We start from the raw sequence: 23,191 nt of genomic DNA on the forward strand, positions 1-23,191 counted from the left end.
ACATTAACAGCAACACACATATACACTGACATTCACAGCAATAAACACATATACACTGACATTCACAGCAATAAACACAAATACACTGACATTCACAGCAATAAACACATACACACCGACATTAACAGCAACACAAACACATATACACTGACATTCACAGCAATAAACACATATACACTGACATTCACAGCAACATCAACACATAGACAGACATTCACATCAGCACACACATATACACTGACATTCACAGCAATAAACACATATACACCGACATACACGGCAACACAAACACATACACCGACATTCACAGCACCACACACATATACACCGACATTCACAGCAACACAAACACATACACCGACATGCACAGCAACACAAACACAAAAACCGACAAGCACAACAACACAAACACACACACCGACATGCACAGCAACACAAACACAAACACCGACATGCACAGCAAGACAAACTCATACACCGATATGCACAGCAACACAAACACACACCGACATTCACAGCAACACAAACACACACACCGACATGCACTGCAACACAAACGCACTCACCGACATTCACAGCAACACAAACACACACACACCGACATTCACAGCAACACAAACACACACACCGACATGCACAGCAATAAAACACACACACCGACATGCACAGCAACACAAACACATACACCGACATGCACAGCAACACAAACACACACACCGACATTCACAGCAATAAAACACACACACCGACATGCACAGCAATAAAACACACACACCGACATGCACAGCAACACAAACACATACACCGACATGCACAGCAACACAAACACACACACACCGACATGCACAGCAACACAAACACACACACACCGACATTCACAGCAACACAAACACACACACCGACATGCACAGCAATAAAATACACACACCGACATGCACAGCAACACAAACACATACACCGACATGCACAGCAACACAAACACACACACCGACATGCACAGCAACACAAACGCACACTACGACACGCACAGCAACACAAACACATACACCGAAATGCACAGCAACACAAACAAACACAACGACATGCACATCAACACAAACACACACACCGACATTCACAGCAACACAAACACACACACCGACATGCACAGCAACACAAACACACAGACCGACATGCACAGCAGCACAAACACACACACCGACATGCACAGCAACACAAACACACACACCGACATGCACAGCAACACAAACACACACAACGACATGCACAGCAACACAAACACAAACACCGACATTCACAGCAACACAAACACACACACCGACATGCACAGCAACACAAACACACACACCGACATGCACAGCAACACAAACACACACACACCGACATGCACAGCAACACAAACAAACACACCGACATTCACAGCAACACAAACACACACATACAGACATTTACAGCAACACAAACACATACACCGACATTCACAGCAACACAAACACACACACCGACATGCACTGCAACACAAACACACACACCGACATGCACTGCAACACAAACACACACACCGACATGCACAGCAACACAAACACACACACCGACATGCACAGCAACACAAACGCACACACCGACATTCACAGAAACACAAACAAACACACCGACATGCACAGCAACACAAACACACACACCGACATGCACAGCAACACAAACACACACACCGACATGCACAGCAACACAAACACAAACACCGACATGCACAGCAACACAAACACACACACCGACATGCACAGCAACACAAACACACACACACAGACATGCACAGCAACACAAACAAACACACCGACATGCACAGCAACACAAACGCACACTACGACACGCACAGCAACACAAACACATACACCGAAATGCACAGCAACACAAACAAACACAACGACATGCACAGCAACACAAACACACACACCGACATTCACAGCAACACAAACACACACACCGACATGCACAGCAACACAAACACACAGACCGACATGCACAGCAACACAAACACACACACACCGACATGCACAGCAACACAAACAAACACACCGACATTCACAGCAACACAAACACACACATACAGACATTTACAGCAACACAAACACATACACCGACATGCACAGCAACACAAACACACACACCGACATGCACTGCAACACAAACACACACACCGACATGCACTGCAACACAAACACACACACCGACATGCACTGCAACACAAACACACACACCGACATGCACAGCAACACAAACGCACACACCGACATTCACAGCAACACAAACACACACACTGACATGCACAGCAACACAAACACACACACGGACATGCACTGCAACACAAACGCACACACCGACATTCACAGCAACACAAACACACACACACCGACATTCACAGCAACACAAACACACACACCGACATGCACAGCAATAAAACAAACACACCGACATGCACAGCAACACAAACACACACACCGACATGCACAGCAACACAAACACACACACCGACATTCACAGCAATAAAACACACACGCCGACATGCACAGCAACACAAACACACACACCGACATGCACAGCAACACAAACACATACACCGACATGCACAGCAACACAAACACACACACACCGACATGCACAGCAACACAAACACACACACACCGACATGCACAGCAACACAAACACACACACACCGACATTCACAGCAATAAAATACACACACCGACATGCACAGCAACACAAACACATACACCGACATGCACAGCAACACAAACACACACACCGACATGCACAGCAATAAAACACACACACCGACATGCACAGCAACACAAACAAATACACCGACATTCACAGCAACACAAACACACACACCGAAATGCACAGCAACACAAACACACACACCGACATGCACAGCAACACAAACACATACACCGACATTCACAGCAACACAAACACACACACCGACATGCACTGCAACACAAACACAAACACCGACATGCACAGCAACACAAACACACACACCGACATGCACAGCAACACACACACACCGACATGCACAGCAACACAAACACACACACTGGCATGCACAGCAACACAAACACACACACACCGACATTCACAGCAACACAAACACATATACACAGACATTCACAGCAACACAAACACACAAATACCGACATTCACAGCAACACAAACACAAACACCGACATGCACAGCAACACAAACACAAACACCGACATGCACAGCAACACAAACACAAACACCGACATGCACAGCAACACAAACACACACACACCGACATTCACAGCAACACAAACACATATACACAGACATTCACAGCAACACAAACACACACACCGACATTCACAGCAACACAAACACACACACCGACATTCACAGCAACACAAACACACACACCGATATGCACAGCAACACAAACACACACACCGACATGCACAGCAACACAAACACACACACACCGACATGCACAGCAACAGAAACACACACACTGGCATGCACAGCAACACAAACACACACACACCGACATTCACAGCAACACAAACACATATACACAGACATTCACAGCAACACAAACACACAAATACCGACATTCACAGCAACACAAACACAAACACCGACATTCACAGCAACACAAACACAAACACCGACATTCACAGCAACACAAACACATACACCGACATGTACAGCAACACAAACACAAACACTGACAAGCACAACAACACAAACACACACACCGACATGCACAGCAACACAAACACATACACCGACATGCACAGCAAGACAAACTCATACACCGATATGCACAGCAACACAAACACACACATACCGACATTCACAGCAACACAAACACACACACCGACATTCACAGCAACACAAACACAAACACCGACATGCACAGCAACACAAACACACACACTGACATTCTGGGTGGTTCATCACCACTCCTCCTTAAAAGAAACATAAATCTTCTTTGTCGGAACAAATATTTGATATTTAATTTAATCGTGTATGACATTTACGGATGAGGAGAAAATGACAACACTTAGAAGTTTAGGCAGCAGCATCACCTTGATCCCCTCCCTGAGTCTGGTGAGCATGACGACGATGTTGGTCTCCTCCTGCCACACCATCCTCCAGAAGTCGCCCACAGTCTTCGGCATTGGACCTTACGAACATAATAACAATACTATTTTCCATAATGGTATAGCAACTTCTAGCAAAATATTCTAATCGTTCCATTATGGAGAAAACGTTCTAAGAAAATGACATGACGTCACAGAACCGGCAGGCGTCGTGATTTGCTTTTAGGTTGTCTTTTAGATAAATTTTATAATAATAGAATATATTTTCCAGATAATGAGGCTAGTTGATGAGATGAACTCGATAGTTGAACAAAGCAGAGAAATATATATAGGATAATGATTATACTACAGAGCCATTGGTAATAGGCCAGGTGGGGTTAACCCTTACCTTGAGTTGCAATAAAAGCCTTCTTCCTCTTGTAGGTCTGTGTACAATTATACATACATTAGGCATCATTGAATCGCCTTTTTCTTTCCACCCCCTCAATGACACTCATAATGAGAAACATTAATATTATTATCATTATTATTATCATCATGATCATGATCATCATGATCATGATCATGATCATTATTATTATTATTATTATTATTATTATTATTATTATTATATCACTCTTCATGTTCAGGTTATTATGATCAATGTGAAGATATAACACACAAGGTAAACAACGTGTGAACATATTAACTTAATATATGACTCGGTATTAGTCTGATGAAAAGGCAAGTAGAATCCCTAACACTTGGTTTGAAAGAATAAAGAAGTTGTTATTCATAAAATTGTCATGTCTTCACGTTCTTCCCACTTCTAAATGCCTATCACATATCAAAGGTATATTGATTAATACCTCTCAATAGTTCTTGTTTAAATCCAGGGGCACGGGTGGCCCAGTCGTCTAAGGCGCCACGATTCACTGTGCAGAGTTGCGTCCCTTGGGCACGCCAGAAACCTATGGTTGTGGGTTCGAATCCCGGTTCGCCCCGATTATGTTACTAGGTTTGTCAGCACAAATCCCGTGCTCGTTGGTTTCACAGAAGTGGTAAACGTCTGAGACCTGCATCACTTGGGGCTTTCCTCCCACATGTAGCTGACACGCCGTGATATAACTAGATTGCTGTTAAAAGCGGCGTTAAACCCAACTCACTCACTTGTTTAAATCCAGATACTATCAGCTGTATGTCAAAAGCACACACTAGCTCAGTTATTCCTTTTTACGCCGGACAGAAATATGTAAATATGCAAGCATAAATAAAAAGGGAGACATACGTTGATGTAGTTGGCGTTGATGTAGTCGGAGTTCTTGTCCCCAGGGATCTTCTGCAGGACAACGCGGGAGTGGTCATCTGTAAGAGATCATGTGACCTACTGTGTGACCAGTTAAACTTTAACGCATCAGAGGTCCTCCTACTCGTGATATGCTACAACGTTCTTTCAGAATAAGCGTTGAATGAAAAAAAAATGCAGTTATTTTACCAATGACGCAATATATACTTCAGTTGATAATACTTTATGCATTCCTGTTTTAGTGTTAACATTACTTTTAAGTCTCGCCCTGTGACATATATTCAACGGAGCAGGCTGGTTGGGAAAGGATTGCTCAGCATACATGTCTATGAAATAGCGTTTATTCGATTTGTATTTTTGATGTCAATATTCATTTCCGTGATACTTTGCAATATATACTGTTCACAGTTGATAGCATTTAAACCAGAGTTCGTACAAGGATACATGGCTTTGAATCTGTTCTTGTCCTTGTGTTCCTGGCTGATGGCGGCGGTGTGGGGGTGAAGAAGACCCCGGGGCACTCTCTGGAAGTGAAACATACGTCCTGGGCAGTTGCATTATATGAAACATAAACAGCTGTGCAATAGAAAATGCTTCACGGGTGTCACTTATACACGTGGTGAAGTAAACGGAGTATTAACTAAATGCATTGATATTCATCAATGTTTGAGATTCTTCAGTTTAGGCACAAACATGACTGTCGCGTGACGGATGCCACATACAGGTACCGCCATTACAGTAAGGAATTGATCCATGTACTTCTATAACCATCAATTCATTATTTATTATAGGTGCAGCCAAAAACGCGTTACACACTTTTTTAATATCTGTTCACACCTCTGTTGCCGTAGCGTATATTTTGAAGCAACGTAAACGTCAGTCTTTAGCAAAAGAGGAATATAAACGCCGGTATTAAGCATTAGAAGATAACATAAAAGTACAGCATTGCATTACCTAGACATCAGAAGAAAATAGACTTTCGAGTAGTTCGAGTCGATAAGAGGTGAGGTTAAATTGGGTTTAACGTCGCGTCCAAGATTATTGCACTTATATAGCGACGTGCATGCACGCGCGCGTGTGTGTGTGTGTGTGTGTGTGTGTGTGTGTGTGTGTGTGTGTGTGTGTGTGTGTGTGTGTGTGTGTGTGTGTGTGTGTGCTTGTACTAGTCCGGACTGATGCCGATTTATAGTGCTAGCTCACTGAGATACCATGCCGCAGTTTAACATGAATACCCCACGCAGACACAGTATACTGACTCCGAGCCGTCCAGTCTTTGTTTTAGCCCCTAATGCCGAGCGCAAGACAGGGTAACAACAAGTACCATATTTTAACGTCTTTTGGTATGACGCGTCCGGGGATCGACGCTCTACCACAAGACCACGGGGGCGGTCGAGTCGATAAGAACAAAGACGTCCGAGGCACAATATCGCGAAGTAACGTACCCCATACTCAGACACAAACTTGTCCTCTCTCTTGGCGATGTATTCTCGAAGCTTAGCTACCTTGACCGTGGTCACTTCCACATTGACGTAAATGCCGTCATCATCATTCTCGTCCGACACGCCTTCTTCACCTTAAACATTACAGTACATGACCAATAGGATAGTAGCTGTTTAAAAGCCGGTAGACGTAACAAATGTTATATTTGGGATAACTCTTTCTGAGTAAAATACAGATTCACGTACCTTTTGGGGGTTGAGTCCTGTCCGGGACTGCCAAAGTGAGGCACTTAATCGCCAGCACACAAAGTCATAGATCTAACCCACTCAGCCACCGAGGCTTCCACAAAAAAATGAAAGTCTGATAACTGGTAGACTAGATCACGTAGTTTGTGTACCCCTCTGACATGTGTTAATTGGCACGGCTCCCATGGCCGAAAGCTATGAACACACAAATATAACATTTGTTACATTTGACCACTTTCTAAACGGCATTGTATGTTCAGACCATTGTCAGTTTTAACAAAGCCATCACCGCTTGACTGATGAGGCGTGAAATGGATGCTACCGGGCCATGACTGACCGATACTGGGACACCCATCACATGCCGATCAATTGAGCAGGGGAGGACACCAAAAACAGCTTCACTCATTGAACCCATCGGGGGAGTGGAACCCGGGTTGCCTGTTACCACGAGTAAACACCACCCCGTTTTCATTCCAGTAGTGTATTATCATGATGATAGGAGAGAGTTGTGTTTAACGCCGCTTTTAACAGTATTCCAGTGTCAGCTTAATGTGGGAGGAAAACCCGAAGTGATGCAGGTCTCAGACGTTTACCACTTCGGCGAAACCCACGAGCACGGGTATGGTGCTGACAAACCTAGAAACATGATCGGGGCGAACCGGGATTCAAAACCACAATCATAGGTTTTTGGCGTGCCCAAGGGACGCAACTCTGCACAGTGAATTTTTGGACATTTCCAAATCAGACACATCAGTAACAAAGATCGAGTCCGTTGCAATTCCCTTTTTTGACCTGTACCATATGTTTCGCGTCTTTTCTTCAGGTGAACAACTGGCTTGTCTTTGCATGTGTTTGTGACGGAAGCCCTCGGTGGGGCAGGATACGCTCACCTTTTGCGAACACCTGGTATCGCCGCTATTTGATAAGTTATTCAGAAACACATGCTCATGATATAGCCAGAATCGTACAATCGAATCTGCCTTTACCTGAGATTTCTTATGAATACGGAGATGGTCTTGCCGCTTTTATTGCAAATTTATTAACACTTACCAGGAAATACTGGGTTAATGACGACATCAGACGAAGCTGCAGCGACTTCACCACTCGATCTCTTTTGTTGCCGTCTGTGTAATGTGTTCAAAGTGCATTAAAAACAATGTAGCTAGCTTTAAGCTATAATTACCGGTAAACAACTAGAATCTCAATGTATTTTTTATCCAAGTAAAATAGAACCTATAGCTGTACCAGTATATATATTTTAAAGTTACACATGTAACTAACTACCTTTCAAGAACACTACCGAACCATTATAGCTTTAAGTCACACGCTAGCAATGCCAATTACCACTTGTACCAATAAAAGCATATAATAGGCTATTGACAAACATGGAATTACCGTTGACAGACATTCAAAGATATTTTGTGATGTAAACAGTTTGTAATGTTGTAAACTGTAATATGTTGAAATGTTACAAACTGTTTGTATTGTTTGTAATGCTGTAAACTGTTTGTAATGTTGTAAGTCGTAGCATTTTGTAATGTTGTAAACTGTAATGTGTTGAAATGTTACAAACTGTTTGTATTTTTTGTAATGCTGTAAACTGTTTATAATGTTGTAAGTCGTAGCATTTTGTAATGTTGTAAACTGTAATATGTTGAAATGTTACAAACTGTTTGTATTGTTTGTAATGCTGTAAACTGTTTGTAATGTTGTAAGTCGTAGCATTTTGTAATGTTGTAAACTGTAATATGTTGAAATGTTACAAACTGTTTGTATTTTTTGTAATGCTGTAAACTGTTTATAATGTTGTAAGTCGTAGCATTTTGTAATGTTGTAAACTGTAATGTGTTGAAATGTTACAAACTGTTTGTATTTTTTGTAATGCTGTAAACTGTTTATAATGTTGTAAGTCGTAGCATTTTGTAATGTTGTAAACTGTAATATGTTGAAATGTTACAAACTGTTTGTATTTTTTGTAATGCTGTAAACTGTTTATAATGTTGTAAGTCGTAGCATTTTGTAATGTTGTAAACTGTAATGTGTTGAAATGTTACAAACTGTTTGTATTTTTTGTAATGCTGTAAACTGTTTGTAATGTTGTAAGTCGTAGCATTTTGTAATGTTGTAAACTGTAATGTGTTGAAATGTTACAAACTGTTTGTATTGTTTGTAATGCTGTAAACTGTTTGTAATGTTGTAAGTCGTAGCGTTTTGTAATGTTGTAAACTGTAATGTGTTGAAATGTTACAAACTGTTTGTACTTTTATTTGTTATGCATAATACTCTTATGTATTATGTTGTTAACTTTTTGTAATTTTGTAAACTGTTTGCAATGTCTTTCAATGTTGTAACCTACTTTATTGCACAACTGTTAACTGTTTGTAGGGGGCACGGGTGGCCCAGTCGTCTAAGGCAGCGCGATTCGCTGTGCAGAGTTGCGTCCCTTGGGCACGCCAGAAACCTATGATTGTGGGTTCGAATCCCGGTTCGCCCCGGTTATGTTTCTAGTTTTGTCAGCACCATACCCATGCACGTGGGTTTAACCAAAGTGGTAAACGTCTGAGACCTGCATCACTTCGGGCTTTCCTCCCACATTAAGCTGACACGCTGCGATATGACTGGAATACTGTTAAAAGCGGCGTTAAACCCAACTCACTCACTCACTAACTATTTGTAATGTTGTAAACTGTAGTGTTTTGTAATGTGTAAACTGAATTGTTTGATAGGCATAACTTGATAAATTACTTTATAAAGGCAACGTTTTTGTATAGATCCTTATACCATTGTCAAGCAAGGCTGAATAATGAATTTCGTCTGGGTCGGTGATGTTCTTGATGTCCCAGCAGAAGTCAATGGAGTCTGAGCTGGAGAAGTCAGCTGATTTTCCTAAGGGGGGAAGGATTCTGGTGGGGTATCAGCATATTGATATAAATTGTTTGTATTTTTTTGTATTGTTGTTAACTGTTTGTAATGATTTTTTAATGTTGTAAATTGTTTGTATTTTTTTGTATTGTTGTAAACTATTTGTAATATTTTTTTAATGTTGTAAATTGTTTGTAATTTTTTGCATTGTTGTAAACTGTTTGTAATGTTTTTTAATGTTGTAAATTGTTTATATATATTTTGTATTGTTGTAAACTGTTTGTAATGCTGCAATCTGTAATGTTTTGTTATGCTGTAAATTTTAATGTGATACAAAGTTGCAATCTGTAATGTTTGGTAATAATGTTAACCGTTTGTAATATGTTGAAAAGTTGTAAACTGTAATGTTTGGCAATGTTGTAAACTGTAACTGTGACTGTAATGTATTGTAGTGATGCAAACTGTTATGTGTTTGTAAAGTTGTATACGTTTTTGCAACGCTGTGCAACCTTGTAAACTCTTAGTAATTTTGTGCAAGGTTGTAAACTGTGTGTAATGTTTCGTAATGTTGAAAAACTGTTTGTAATGTTTTGTAATGTTGAAAAACTGTTTGTAATGTTTTGTAATGCTTTAAACAGTTTGTAATGTTTTGTAATGTTGTCAATTATATTGTTTGTAAAGTTGTAAACTGATTTTTGGAATCTTGCAATCTGTAATGTTTCGTAATTTTGAAAACTGTTTGTAATGTTTTGTAATGCTGTAGACTATGTGTAATGTTTTGTAATGTTTTAAACTGTATTTTTTGGAATCTTGCAACACGTTTTGAAATGTTGTAAACCTTTTCTAATGTTGTATAATGTTGTAAACTGTGTCTTATATTTTGTAATATACACAAGTATATGCAGTACCTCTTCAGAAGGTACATGGCGATGATCAGGACAGCGACAAGTATGAAGACCACAGCGATACCGGCTTGGGTGCCCACGTTAGATGGCTCTGAAATAACATTAAGGTAACATTGGTATTTGGAGCACATTCCATATCGAAAGTTAGATACATCCCCACACACTTCCTAGTCGACACACGGCAAACGTACACTTGTTACATATTCGTCAGTCCGCTCCAGGAAAAGCATCTCAACCCTTCATACTACATAGGGGACCAACGCACATCATGCAAGGAATATGGCCCCAGAGGGGAGAAGGAGCACAACCCAAGCACAACATATCATGATATACCCCTCCCCTGCATACACTAGAGGGGGGAGGGGAGGCCACCTCCTCGAGGAGAGGCATATGACTCCACATACTTCAGAAGAGGAGGGGGGGGGGGGGGGGGGGGGGGGGGGCACACCCAAAGGAAGGTATACAATTCACATATACACTCTCCAAAAGTGTATAGGTGGTAACAATCTTTAGAAAAGAAAATTTCCTAGATGGAAAGTATTCCACAAAAAGGTTATTCTTTCTTTGTTAGAGTTAGTATCGATGACTTTTGACAAGTGCAAGTTCTATCTTTTGACACAGGATTTTAGTGCAAGCTTATGGCACAATGTTTTTTTCAAACAATTCGGTTGATGAAGGGATTATTTATGTAATCTTGCCACACATGGAACTAGGCTTTACTCTGTGCTCAAGATAGTGACGTTACAAACATGTGCAGTTACTTCTGAACGACTGATGACCTCTGTTTCATAGACCCCTTACATATATTTCAAAATAAGACCAAATTATCTTACACTTTGATGTCACGTTACCCAACATTCTAACCAACCAATCTAACCATTCCCACTTTGCAAGATTTGTACCTCTATTTTCCCCACTGCTAAGTTGCATTTCCCAACCAGATCAAGCTATCTTAGGTAATGTATCACCTACATTCGACCAAGTCCACCAACAGCGACGATAACTGTTGCAAGACAGGTGACTCCAGCATATTCCAGAGCAAAACCATGTTACATACCTTTCAGGTTACACGTGGCACCCTCATACTTTGGTCTGCACCCACGTGGACACTCCCCTGTGATGTGGTGGCAGTCCTTCCCGAGACACATCCCGCATGTCTCGTTGCAGTTGTAGCCGTAGAAGCCAGTGCCGTTGCAGGCTGATTAAAAGAGTCATTCACTATAGCTTTCATATATATCAAGGTAACAGGAATATCAAGACTGCAACCTCACCGTACCAGCGATGGGTATAATGGTTAGAATCCGTTTGTGTTAAAATATATACAGCAGAACACAAAAATAGGAAATGGTGCATTTAATGCAGTGAACATTCAATAGATTTATCTTATTATGTGTTTATCAGTTTTATGTGTGTGTACGACCATAACCTGGCCATCCCACCTGTTCCACATTGAAGTCCTTTCCATCCCCTCTCACACCTCGAACCCGGACACTGTCCTGTCACCTTGTCACACACATGTCCAGCCAGACACTGACCACAGGGTTGTCCGCAGTTTAGACCAAAGGTACCGTCTGGACATGCTACATACAAGAAGCACTGATTTTAATTTACATATTCTGATTTGAATTTTATTCTGAAAAAATCAGGGTTAAAATGTTTAAAATATATAAATTTAAAAAACAAATGAATTCATTAGACTAGAAGGAAACAGGTGTCACGTCATGTACTGCGGTTCCCGTTGTGCACTCTCAAAAGGGATATTCTTTCGCCTACTGATCAGTCCAGGATATTCATCCTTTGTCCAGAAACATTCAACATGCAATACGTTGAACAGTGCCTACCACTACCAGAAGGAATTGACCAAAGTCCATCAGGTCTACAGGAAGGGCGTGGCTACTGCATACCAGTCATCCGAACTCGTCTTAGATATGCTCGTTTGGTGCCAAAGTATTTGTGTGCGCCGGCCAGTCCGCCCTAAGATACTGCCCCCCAGACCTTGTCACCATTTGATAGCGAATCTAAAACACATGCCCATCGCACATGACCATGACATGTGTTTTCTTTTTCTTTTACTTTTGCCTAAGAAATTCTCTTACTCGAGTGTCATTAAATTGAACCCAAAACCGAGATTCATCAACAAACAATGTTTGCCCCCTCTAAGCACGTGGCCAACGTATGTGTTGCATGCACAGAGCTGTGGTGTGACGCTGAAGGTGTGGCGATGTGAATACCAGTTTCTGTTGTCTGGTCGTCTACCTGTATGTACCTCAAATCAGTCCTCATTGTGTGTCACTGCTCGAACAGGCATAACTGATGGCTGTAAACGTAACCGCGCCTGAATTGAATAGGAATGTACAGCACACCCTTATACAGCATTAAATGCAACACTTTGCAAGCTCACATGCTGCATTTGAACACCCCAAACCAACAAGGCAGCAGGTATCAAAGTGATTAGGTATTCGCTGTAGATGGCTACCGCGCTGTCATGATGTATCTTCAACTGAAATGGGTCTAACAGCCATCCATGGTGTCAATGTTGGGGGGATGGTACTACTTCCTTTTCCCCTTTAAATAAAAGCGTCAAAACTCTTTCCATAACCACAAGAAATCTCTGCTTTTAGAAGAGTCGTTTGTACGATTTCGACTGTATCATGAGCCTGTTTTCATGAATCACTATCAAATAGTAATCACACCAGATGTTCGAAAAAGGATGAGCGTATCGAGCCTTATCGGTGGCACCTGTCACAAACACATGCAATGGCAAGTCAAATGTTCTCCTGCAAAAAGACGGAAACATTTGGTGCGAGTCAAAATGGGGAATTGTATCGGATATTAAGAAGCGGGCAGCGGAAGAGAGGGAGGCAGGCCTTCGAAGATGATCCAAAATCAGGAAGACCTTAAACTGTTCCACTAAGGAAATTCTCACCACGCCTCAAATACCCAATAGAGTAGTCGTCTCACATCAGAGAGTTGAGAACATTTTGAGGAACGAACTGTTCATGACAAAGGTTTCAGCATGCGTGGTTCAAAGGCTTCGGCCTCATCAGAAACACTCCAGGTTCACCCTCTCAAATAATAATGATAGTTTACGTCATTTTGAAGCAGACCTAGAAATTCTGTTGAGTGATTTGCTACCATGGATGACTCTTGAGTTCATCACTATCGACCAGCGAATAACAAACAGTCCAAGCAGAGGAAACATCTCCCGCCTCCTTCTCCAAAGAAAAGTTTGTTCCATCAGCTGATAAGGTGATGGCTTCGGTATTCTAGGATTTTATCCAACTGGTGGACAACATCCCGAAAGGTCTCATCATTAATGGCCAGCATTATACCAATCTTATCAGGCAACTTTGTGAGAATATCATCGAAAGCGCAACAAAGGCATGTTGTTCCATCAATATGATGCTAATTAGATGCGGTGGCAACTGCGTGAGAACATCAATGCAAAATGCTGTGGAAAATACACTGAAGGTGTGTTGTTCAAGGAGGACACTTCACATATGCACAATGGCTGCAATGCATGACTTTGGCTTTGAACCTATTGAGCCATGAACTGTATTTCAAGCATTATGCAAATGATAATGACATCGTTTCTGCTGAGGACGAACTTTTACACCATCGGGAGGATACACTGTACACTAGTGGTATCCAGGCACTACCATCGGCGTTGATAGAACAGTGGGGACCTCGGGGCAAAAAATGCTGAAACATAATTACCTTCCAACGTAATCCACCAAAGCTAGGCTCAGAACCTTTCAGTCATTCCATGTTCATTAACCGGGAAATTTGCTTCAGAATTTAAAGTGACAGATCCCTATTCAGTCCATGTATGATTCGGACTAGATTATAATCATGTGTTTATGTATCACCTTCACACATGAAAGCAGGTGTTCGTGAAAAGGTGACCGACTCCCATCTGGGACACCTGATACAAACAACTGCAAGGCAAGTCAATTGTTCACCTGACAAAACGGGAACAAGTAGGGAGTCGCAACAGACATTGATGTCACTAATGCGTCAAATTTGTAATTTTCCAATGTCCACCATATAACGCTTTAAAAGCTATACAAATGCCTTGAATGTTTTAACGCTGATCAAACAACATTTGAGCAAGAGTTGAATGAAAACTTTGTAGAAAGAGCATGCTCGATTGTACCTAACAATTGAAAAATATGGACAACAAAGGCAAGAACACTTCATTTCTTTTGTATCAGATATTCAAAGTGCGATACGATCTTCCCACATCGCATCCACCTACGTCACATCTCTGCCCCGTCCACCCTCCCTGACTACAGGTCAATCACCTACGTCACATCTCTGCCCTGTCCATCTCCCTGGCTACAGGTCACTCACCTGCGTCACATCTCTATCCCCTCTAGCCTCCCTGGCTACAGGTGACTCACCTACGTCACATCTCTAGCCCTTCTACCCTCCCTGGCCACAGGTCACTCACCTACGTCACATCTCTGCGCCATCCATATCCCTGACTACAGGTCAATTACCTACGTCACATCTCTGCTCCGTCCACCCTCCCTGGCTACAGGTCACTCACCTAAGTCACATGTCTGCCCTGTCAATCTCCCTGGCTACAGGTCACTCATCTACGCCACATGTCTGCACTGTCCACCCTCCCTGGCTACAGGTCACTCACCTACGTCACATGTCTGCCCTGTCCACCTCCCTGGCTACAGGTCAATCACCTACGTCACATGTCTGCCCCGCCCACCCTCCCTCGCTACAGGTTACTCACCTACGTCACATCTCTGCCCCGTCCACCCTCCCTGGCTACAGGTCACTCACCTACGTCACATTTCTGACCTGTCCACCTCCATGGCTACATGTCACTCACCAACGTCACATTTCTGCCCTGTCCACCTCCCTGGCTACAGGTCACTCACCTTTGTCACATCTCTGTCCCATCCACCCATCACTGCAACCCTCCTGATCACATGTTCCGTCAACAGGGCTGCACTTCCCTGCACACTGACCACAAGTCTCAGAACACCCGGCACCATATCTGCCTTCGTCACATTCTGTCAACAACAGTGTAGCTGTTGAGGGACTCACATATAAAAGAGGTAGCGCCCATGTTAGTTGTAATTAACATACATTATCCTGCCATTCAACTTTCACCATGTAGTAGAATGCTTGTTTGGGTAGGTATACCCAGTTCCCTGTACAAAGTACTGATACAGTCAAATTTGTAATTTTCCAATGTCCACCATATAACGCTTTAAAAGCTATACAAATGCCTTGAATGTTTTAACGCTGATCAAACAACATTTGAGCAAGAGTTGAATGAAAACTTTGTAGAAAGAGCATGCTCGATTGTACCTAAAAATTGAAAAATATGGACAATAAAGACAAGAACACTTCATTTCTTTTGTATCAGATATTCAAAGTGCGATACGATCTTCCCACAACGCACCCACGTACGTCACATCTCTGCCTTGCCCACCCGCCCTGACTACAGGTCAATCGCCTACGTCACATCTCTGCCCCGTCCACCCTCCCTGACTACAGGTCAATCACCTACGTCACATCTCTGCCCCGTCCACCCTCCCTGGCTACAGGTCACTCACCTACGTCACATCTCTGCCCCGTCCACCTCCCTGACTATAGGCCACTTACCTACGTCACATCTCTGCCCCGTCCACCCTCCCTGGCTACAGGTGACTCACCTACGTCACATCTCTGCCTTGCCCACCCGCCCTGACTACAGGTCACTCACCAACGTCACATCTCTGCCCCGTCCACCTCCCTGACTACAGGTCAATCACCTACGTCACATCTCTGCCCCGTCCACCCTCCCTGGCTACAGGTCACTCACCTACGTCACATCTCTGCCCCGTCCACCCTCCCTGGCTACAGGTCACTCACCTACGTCACATCTCTAGCCCCTCTACCCTCCCTGGCTACAGGTCACTCACCTACGTCACATCTCTGCGCCATCCATATCCCTGACTACAGGTCAATTACCTACGTCACATCTCTGCTCCGTCCACCCTCCCTGGCTACAGGTCACTCACCTACGTCACATGTCTGCCCTGTCCACCTCCCTCGCTACAGGTTACTCACCTACGTCACATTTCTGCCCCGTCCACCCTCCCTGGCTACAGGTCACTCACCTACGTCACATTTCTGACCTGTCCACCTCCATGGCTACAGGTCACTCACCAACGTCACATGTCTGCCCCGTACAACCTTCCTGGCTACAGGTCACTCACCAACGTCACATTTCTGACCTGTCCACCTCCCTGACTACAGGTCACTCACCTTTGTCACATCTCTGTCCCATCCACCCATCACTGCAACCCTCCTGATCACATGTTCCGTCAACAGGGCTGCACTTCCCTGCACACTGACCACAAGTCTCAGAACACCCGGCACCATATCTGCCTTCGTCACAATCTGTCAACAACAGTGTAGCTGTTGAGGGACTCACATATAAAAGAGGTAGCGCCCATGTTAGTTGTAATTAACATACATTATCCTGCCATTCAACTTTCACCATGTAGTAGAATGCTTGTTTGGGTAGGTATACCCAGTTCCCTGTACAAAGTACTGATACAGTCAAATTTGTAATTTTCCAATGTCCACCATATAACGCTTTAAAAGCTATACAAATGCCTTGAATGTTTTAACGCTGATCAAACAACATTTGAGCAAGAGTTGAATGAAAACTTTGTAGAAAGAGCATGCTCGATTGTACCTAAAAATTGAAAAATATGGACAATAAAGACAAGAACACTTCATTTCTTTTGTATCAGATATTCAAAGTGCGATACGATCTTCCCACAACGCACCCACGTACGTCACATCTCTGCCTTGCCCACCCGCCCTGACTACAGGTCAATCACCTACGTCACATCTCTGCCCCGTCCACCCTCCCTGGCTACAGGTCACTCACCTACGTCACATCTCTGCCCCGTCCACCTCCCTGACTATAGGCCACTTACCTACGTCACATCTCTGCCCCGTCCACCCTCCCTGGCTACAGGTCACTCACCTACGTCACATCTCTGCCTTGCCCACCCGCGCTGACTACAGGTCACTCACCAACGTCACATCTCTGCCCCGTCCACCTCCCTGACTACAGGTCAATCACCTACGTCACATCTCTGCCCCGTCCACCCTCCCTGGCTACAGGTCACTCACCTACGTCACATCTCTGCCCCGTCCACCCTCCCTGGCTACAGGTCACTCACCTACGTCACATCTCTAGCCCCTCTACCCTCCCTGGCTACAGGTCACTCACCTACGTCACATCTCTGCGCCATCCATATCCCTGACTACAGGTCAATTACCTACGTCACATCTCTGCTCCGTCCACCCTCCCTGGCTACAGGTCAATCACCTACGTCACATGTCTGCCCTGTCCACCTCCCTCGCTACAGGTTACTCACCTACGTCACATTTCTGCCCCGTCCACCCTCCCTGGCTACAGGTCACTCACCTACGTCACATTTCTGACCTGTCCACCTCCATGGCTACAGGTCACTCACCAACGTCACATGTCTGCCCCGTACAACCTTCCTGGCTACAGGTCACTCACCAACGTCACATTTCTGACCTGTCCACCTCCCTGACTACAGGTCACTCACCTTTGTCACATCTCTGTCCCATCCACCCATCACTGCAACCCTCCTGATCACATGTTCCGTCAACAGGGCTGCACTTCCCTGCACACTGACCACAAGTCTCAGAACACCCGGCACCATATCTGCCTTCGTCACAATCTGTCAACAACAGTGTAGCTGTTGAGGGACTCACATATAAAAGAGGTAGCGCCCATGTTAGTTGTAATTAACATACATTATCCTGCCATTCAACTTTCACCATGTAGTAGAATGCTTGTTTGGGTAGGTATACCCAGTTCCCTGTACAAAGTACTGATACAGTCAAATTTGTAATTTTCCAATGTCCACCATATAACGCTTTAAAAGCTATACAAATGCCTTGAATGTTTTAACGCTGATCAAACAACATTTGAGCAAGAGTTGAATGAAAACTTTGTAGAAAGAGCATGCTCGATTGTACCTAAAAATTGAAAAATATGGACAATAAAGACAAGAACACTTCATTTCTTTTGTATCAGATATTCAAAGTGCGATACGATCTTCCCACAACGCACCCACGTACGTCACATCTCTGCCTTGCCCACCCGCCCTGACTACAGGTCAATCACCTACGTCACATCTCTGCCCCGTCCACCCTCCCTGACTACAGGTCAATCACCTACGTCACATCTCTGCCCCGTCCACCCTCCCTGGCTACAGGTCACTCACCTACGTCACATCTCTGCCCCGTCCACCTCCCTGACTATAGGCCACTTACCTACGTCACATCTCTGCCCCGTCCACCCTCCCTGGCTACAGGTGACTCACCTACGTCACATCTCTGCCTTGCCCACCCGCGCTGACTACAGGTCACTCACCAACGTCACATCTCTGCCCCGTCCACCTCCCTGACTACAGGTCAATCACCTACGTCACATCTCTGCCCCGTCCACCCTCCCTGGCTACAGGTCACTCACCTACGTCACATCTCTGCCCCGTCCACCCTCCCTGGCTACAGGTCACTCACCTACGTCACATCTCTAGCCCCTCTACCCTCCCTGGCTACAGGTCACTCACCTACGTCACATCTCTGCGCCATCCATATCCCTGACTACAGGTCAATTACCTACGTCACATCTCTGCTCCGTCCACCCTCCCTGGCTACAGGTCAATCACCTACGTCACATGTCTGCCCTGTCCACCTCCCTCGCTACAGGTTACTCACCTACGTCACATTTCTGCCCCGTCCACCCTCCCTGGCTACAGGTCACTCACCTACGTCACATTTCTGACCTGTCCACCTCCATGGCTACAGGTCACTCACCAACGTCACATGTCTGCCCCGTACAACCTTCCTGGCTACAGGTCACTCACCAACGTCACATTTCTGACCTGTCCACCTCCCTGACTACAGGTCACTCACCTTTGTCACATCTCTGTCCCATCCACCCATCACTGCAACCCTCCTGATCACATGTTCCGTCAACAGGGCTGCACTTCCCTGCACACTGACCACAAGTCTCAGAACACCCGGCACCATATCTGCCTTCGTCACATTCTGTCAACAACAGTGTAGCTGTTGAGGGACTCACATATAAAAGAGGTAGCGCCCATGTTAGTTGTAATTAACATACATTATCCTGCCATTCAACTTTCACCATGTAGTAGAATGCTTGTTTGGGTAGGTATACCCAGTTCCCTGTACAAAGTACTGATACAGTCAAATTTGTAATTTTCCAATGTCCACCATATAACGCTTTAAAAGCTATACAAATGCCTTGAATGTTTTAACGCTGATCAAACAACATTTGAGCAAGAGTTGAATGAAAACTTTGTAGAAAGAGCATGCTCGATTGAACCTAAAAATTGAAAAATATGGACAATAAAGACAAGAACACTTCATTTCTTTTGTATCAGATATTCAAAGTGCGATACGATCTTCCCACAACGCACCCACGTACGTCACATCTCTGCCTTGCCCACCCGCCCTGACTACAGGTCAATCACCTACATCACATCTCTGCCCCGTCCACCCTCCCTGACTACAGGTCAATCACCTACGTCACATCTCTGCCCCGTCCACCCTCCCTGGCTACAGGTCACTCACCTACGTCACATCTCTGCCACGTCCACCTCCCTGACTATAGGCCACTTACCTACGTCACATCTCTGCCCCGTCCACCCTCCCTGGCTACAGGTGACTCACCTACGTCACATCGCTGCCTTGCCCACCCGCCCTGACTACAGGTCACTCACCAACGTCACATCTCTGCCCCGTCCACCTCCCTGACTACAGGTCAATCACCTACGTCACATCTCTGCCCCGTCCACCCTCCCTGGCTACAGGTCACTCACCTACGTCACATCTCTGCACCGTCCACCCTCCCTGGCTACAGGTGACTCACCTACGTCACATCTCTAGCCCCTCTACCCTCCCTGGCTACAGGTCACTCACCTACGTCACATCTCTGCGCCATCCATATCCCTGACTACAGGTCAATTACCTACGTCACATCTCTGCTCCGTCCACCCTCCCTGGCTACAGGTCAATCACCTACGTCACATGTCTGCCCTGTCCACCTCCCTCGCTACAGGTTACTCACCTACGTCACATCTCTGCCCCGTCCACCCTCCCTGGCTACAGGTCACTCACCTACGTCACATTTCTGACCTGTCCACCTCCATGGCTACATGTCACTCACCAACGTCACATTTCTGCCCTGTCCACCTCCCTGGCTACAGGTCACTCACCTTTGTCACATCTCTGTCCCATCCACCCATCACTGCAACCCTCCTGATCACATGTTCCGTCAACAGGGCTGCACTTCCCTGCACACTGACCACAAGTCTCAGAACACCCGTCACCATATCTGCCTTCGTCACATTCTGTCAACAACAGTGTAGCTGTTGAGGGACTCACATATAAAAGAGGTAGCGCCCATGTTAGTTGTAACTAACATACATTATCCTGCCATTTAACTTTCACCATGTAGTAGAATGCTTGTTTGGGTAGGTATACCCAGTTCCCTGTACAAAGTACTGATACAGTCAAATTTGTAATTTTCCAATGTCCACCATATAACGCTTTAAAAGCTATACAAATGCCTTGAATGTTTTAACGCTGATCAAACAACATTTGAGCAAGAGTTGAATGAACACTTTGTAGAAAGAGCATGCTCGATTGTACCTAAAAATTGAAAAATATGGACAATAAAGACAAGAACACTTCATTTCTTTTGTATCAGATATTCAAAGTGCGATACGATCTTCCCACAACGCACCCACGTACGTCACATCTCTGCCTTGCCCACCCGCCCTGACTACAGGTCAATCACCTACGTCACATCTCTGCCCCGGCCACCCTCCCTGGCTACAGGTCACTCACCTACGTCACATCTCTGCACCGTCCACCCTCCCTGGCTACAGGTCACTCACCTACGTCACATCTCTAGCCCCTCTACCCTCCCTGGCTACAGGTCACTCACCTACGTCACATCTCTGCGCCATCCATATCCCTGACTACAGGTCAATTACCTACGTCACATCTCTGCTCCGTCCACCCTCCCTGGCTACAGGTCAATCACCTACGTCACATGTCTGCCCTGTCCACCTCCCTCGCTACAGGTTACTCACCTACGTCACATTTCTGCCCCGTCCACCCTCCCTGGCTACAGGTCACTCACCTACGTCACATTTCTGACCTGTCCACCTCCATGGCTACAGGTCACTCACCTACGTCACATGTCTGCCCCGTACAACCTTCCTGGCTACAGGTCACTCACCAACGTCACATTTCTGACCTGTCCACCTCCCTGGCTACAGGTCACTCACCTTTGTCACATCTCTGTCCCATCCACCCATCACTGCAACCCTCCTGATCACATGTTCCGGTAACAGGGCTGCACTTCCCTGCACACTGACCACAAGTCTCAGAACACCCGGCACCATATCTGCCTTCGTCACATTCTGTCAACAACAGTGTAGCTGTTGAGGGACTCACATATAAAAGAGGTAGCGCCCATGTTAGTTGTAACTAACATACATTATCCTGCCATTCAACTTTCACCATATAGTAGAATGCTTGTTTGGGTAGGTATACCCAGTTCCCTGTACAAAGTACTGATACAGTCAAATTTGTAATTTTCCAATGTCCACCATATAACGCTTTAAAAGCTATACAAATGCCTTGAATGTTTTAACGCTGATCAAACAACATTTGAGCAAGAGTTGAATGAAAACTTTGTAGAAAGAGCATGCTCGATTGTACCTAAAAATTGAAAAATATGGACAACAAAGGCAAGAACACTTCATTTCTTTTGTATCAGATATTCAAAGTGCGATACGATCTTCCCACAACGCACCCACGTACGTCACATCTCTGCCTTGCCCACCGGCCCTGACTACAGGTCACTCACCTACGTCACATCTCTGCCCCGTCCACCCTCCCTGGCTACAGGTCACTCACCTACGTCACATCTCTGCCACGTCCACCTCCCTGACTATAGGCCACTTACCTACGTCACATCTCTGCCCCGTCCACCCTCCCTAGCTACAGGTCACTCACCTACGTCACATCTCTGCCTTGCCCACCCGCCCTGACTACAGGTCACTCACCAACGTCACATCTCTGCCCCGTCCACCCTCCCTGACTACAGGTCACTCACCTACGTCACATCTCTGCCCTGTCCATCTCCCTGGCTACAGGTCACTCACCTACGTCACATCTCTGTCCCCTCTACCCTCCCTGGCTACAGGTGACTCACCTACGTCA

General features: G+C 44.8%; 1 protein-coding gene across 1 annotated transcript in view; it reads right to left on the bottom strand.

Moving 5' to 3' along the window:
- Positions 1–23,191, bottom strand: part of LOC139445959 (uncharacterized) — a 60,471-nt gene that overhangs the window by 21,058 nt on the left and 16,222 nt on the right. The window contains exons 8-22 of the mRNA XM_071227207.1: positions 22,252–22,386; positions 21,172–21,306; positions 19,844–19,978; positions 18,466–18,600; positions 17,138–17,272; positions 15,760–15,894; positions 12,301–12,441; positions 11,919–12,059; positions 10,865–10,952; positions 8,145–8,218; positions 6,852–6,982; positions 5,846–5,933; positions 5,392–5,468; positions 4,513–4,549; positions 4,110–4,207 (exon numbers count right to left, since the gene is read on the bottom strand). Of these exons, the coding sequence (XP_071083308.1) occupies positions 4,110–4,207; positions 4,513–4,549; positions 5,392–5,468; positions 5,846–5,933; positions 6,852–6,982; positions 8,145–8,218; positions 10,865–10,952; positions 11,919–12,059; positions 12,301–12,441; positions 15,760–15,894; positions 17,138–17,272; positions 18,466–18,600; positions 19,844–19,978; positions 21,172–21,306; positions 22,252–22,386 (1,685 nt within the window). The remainder of the gene's footprint in view (positions 1–4,109; positions 4,208–4,512; positions 4,550–5,391; positions 5,469–5,845; positions 5,934–6,851; positions 6,983–8,144; positions 8,219–10,864; positions 10,953–11,918; positions 12,060–12,300; positions 12,442–15,759; positions 15,895–17,137; positions 17,273–18,465; positions 18,601–19,843; positions 19,979–21,171; positions 21,307–22,251; positions 22,387–23,191) is intronic.

Source organism: Haliotis cracherodii, unplaced genomic scaffold (genome assembly GCF_022045235.1).
Source record: "Haliotis cracherodii isolate W230 unplaced genomic scaffold, xgHalCrac1.p SCAF_6, whole genome shotgun sequence".
In the NCBI taxonomy this organism is placed as follows: Eukaryota; Metazoa; Mollusca; class Gastropoda; order Lepetellida; family Haliotidae; genus Haliotis; species Haliotis cracherodii.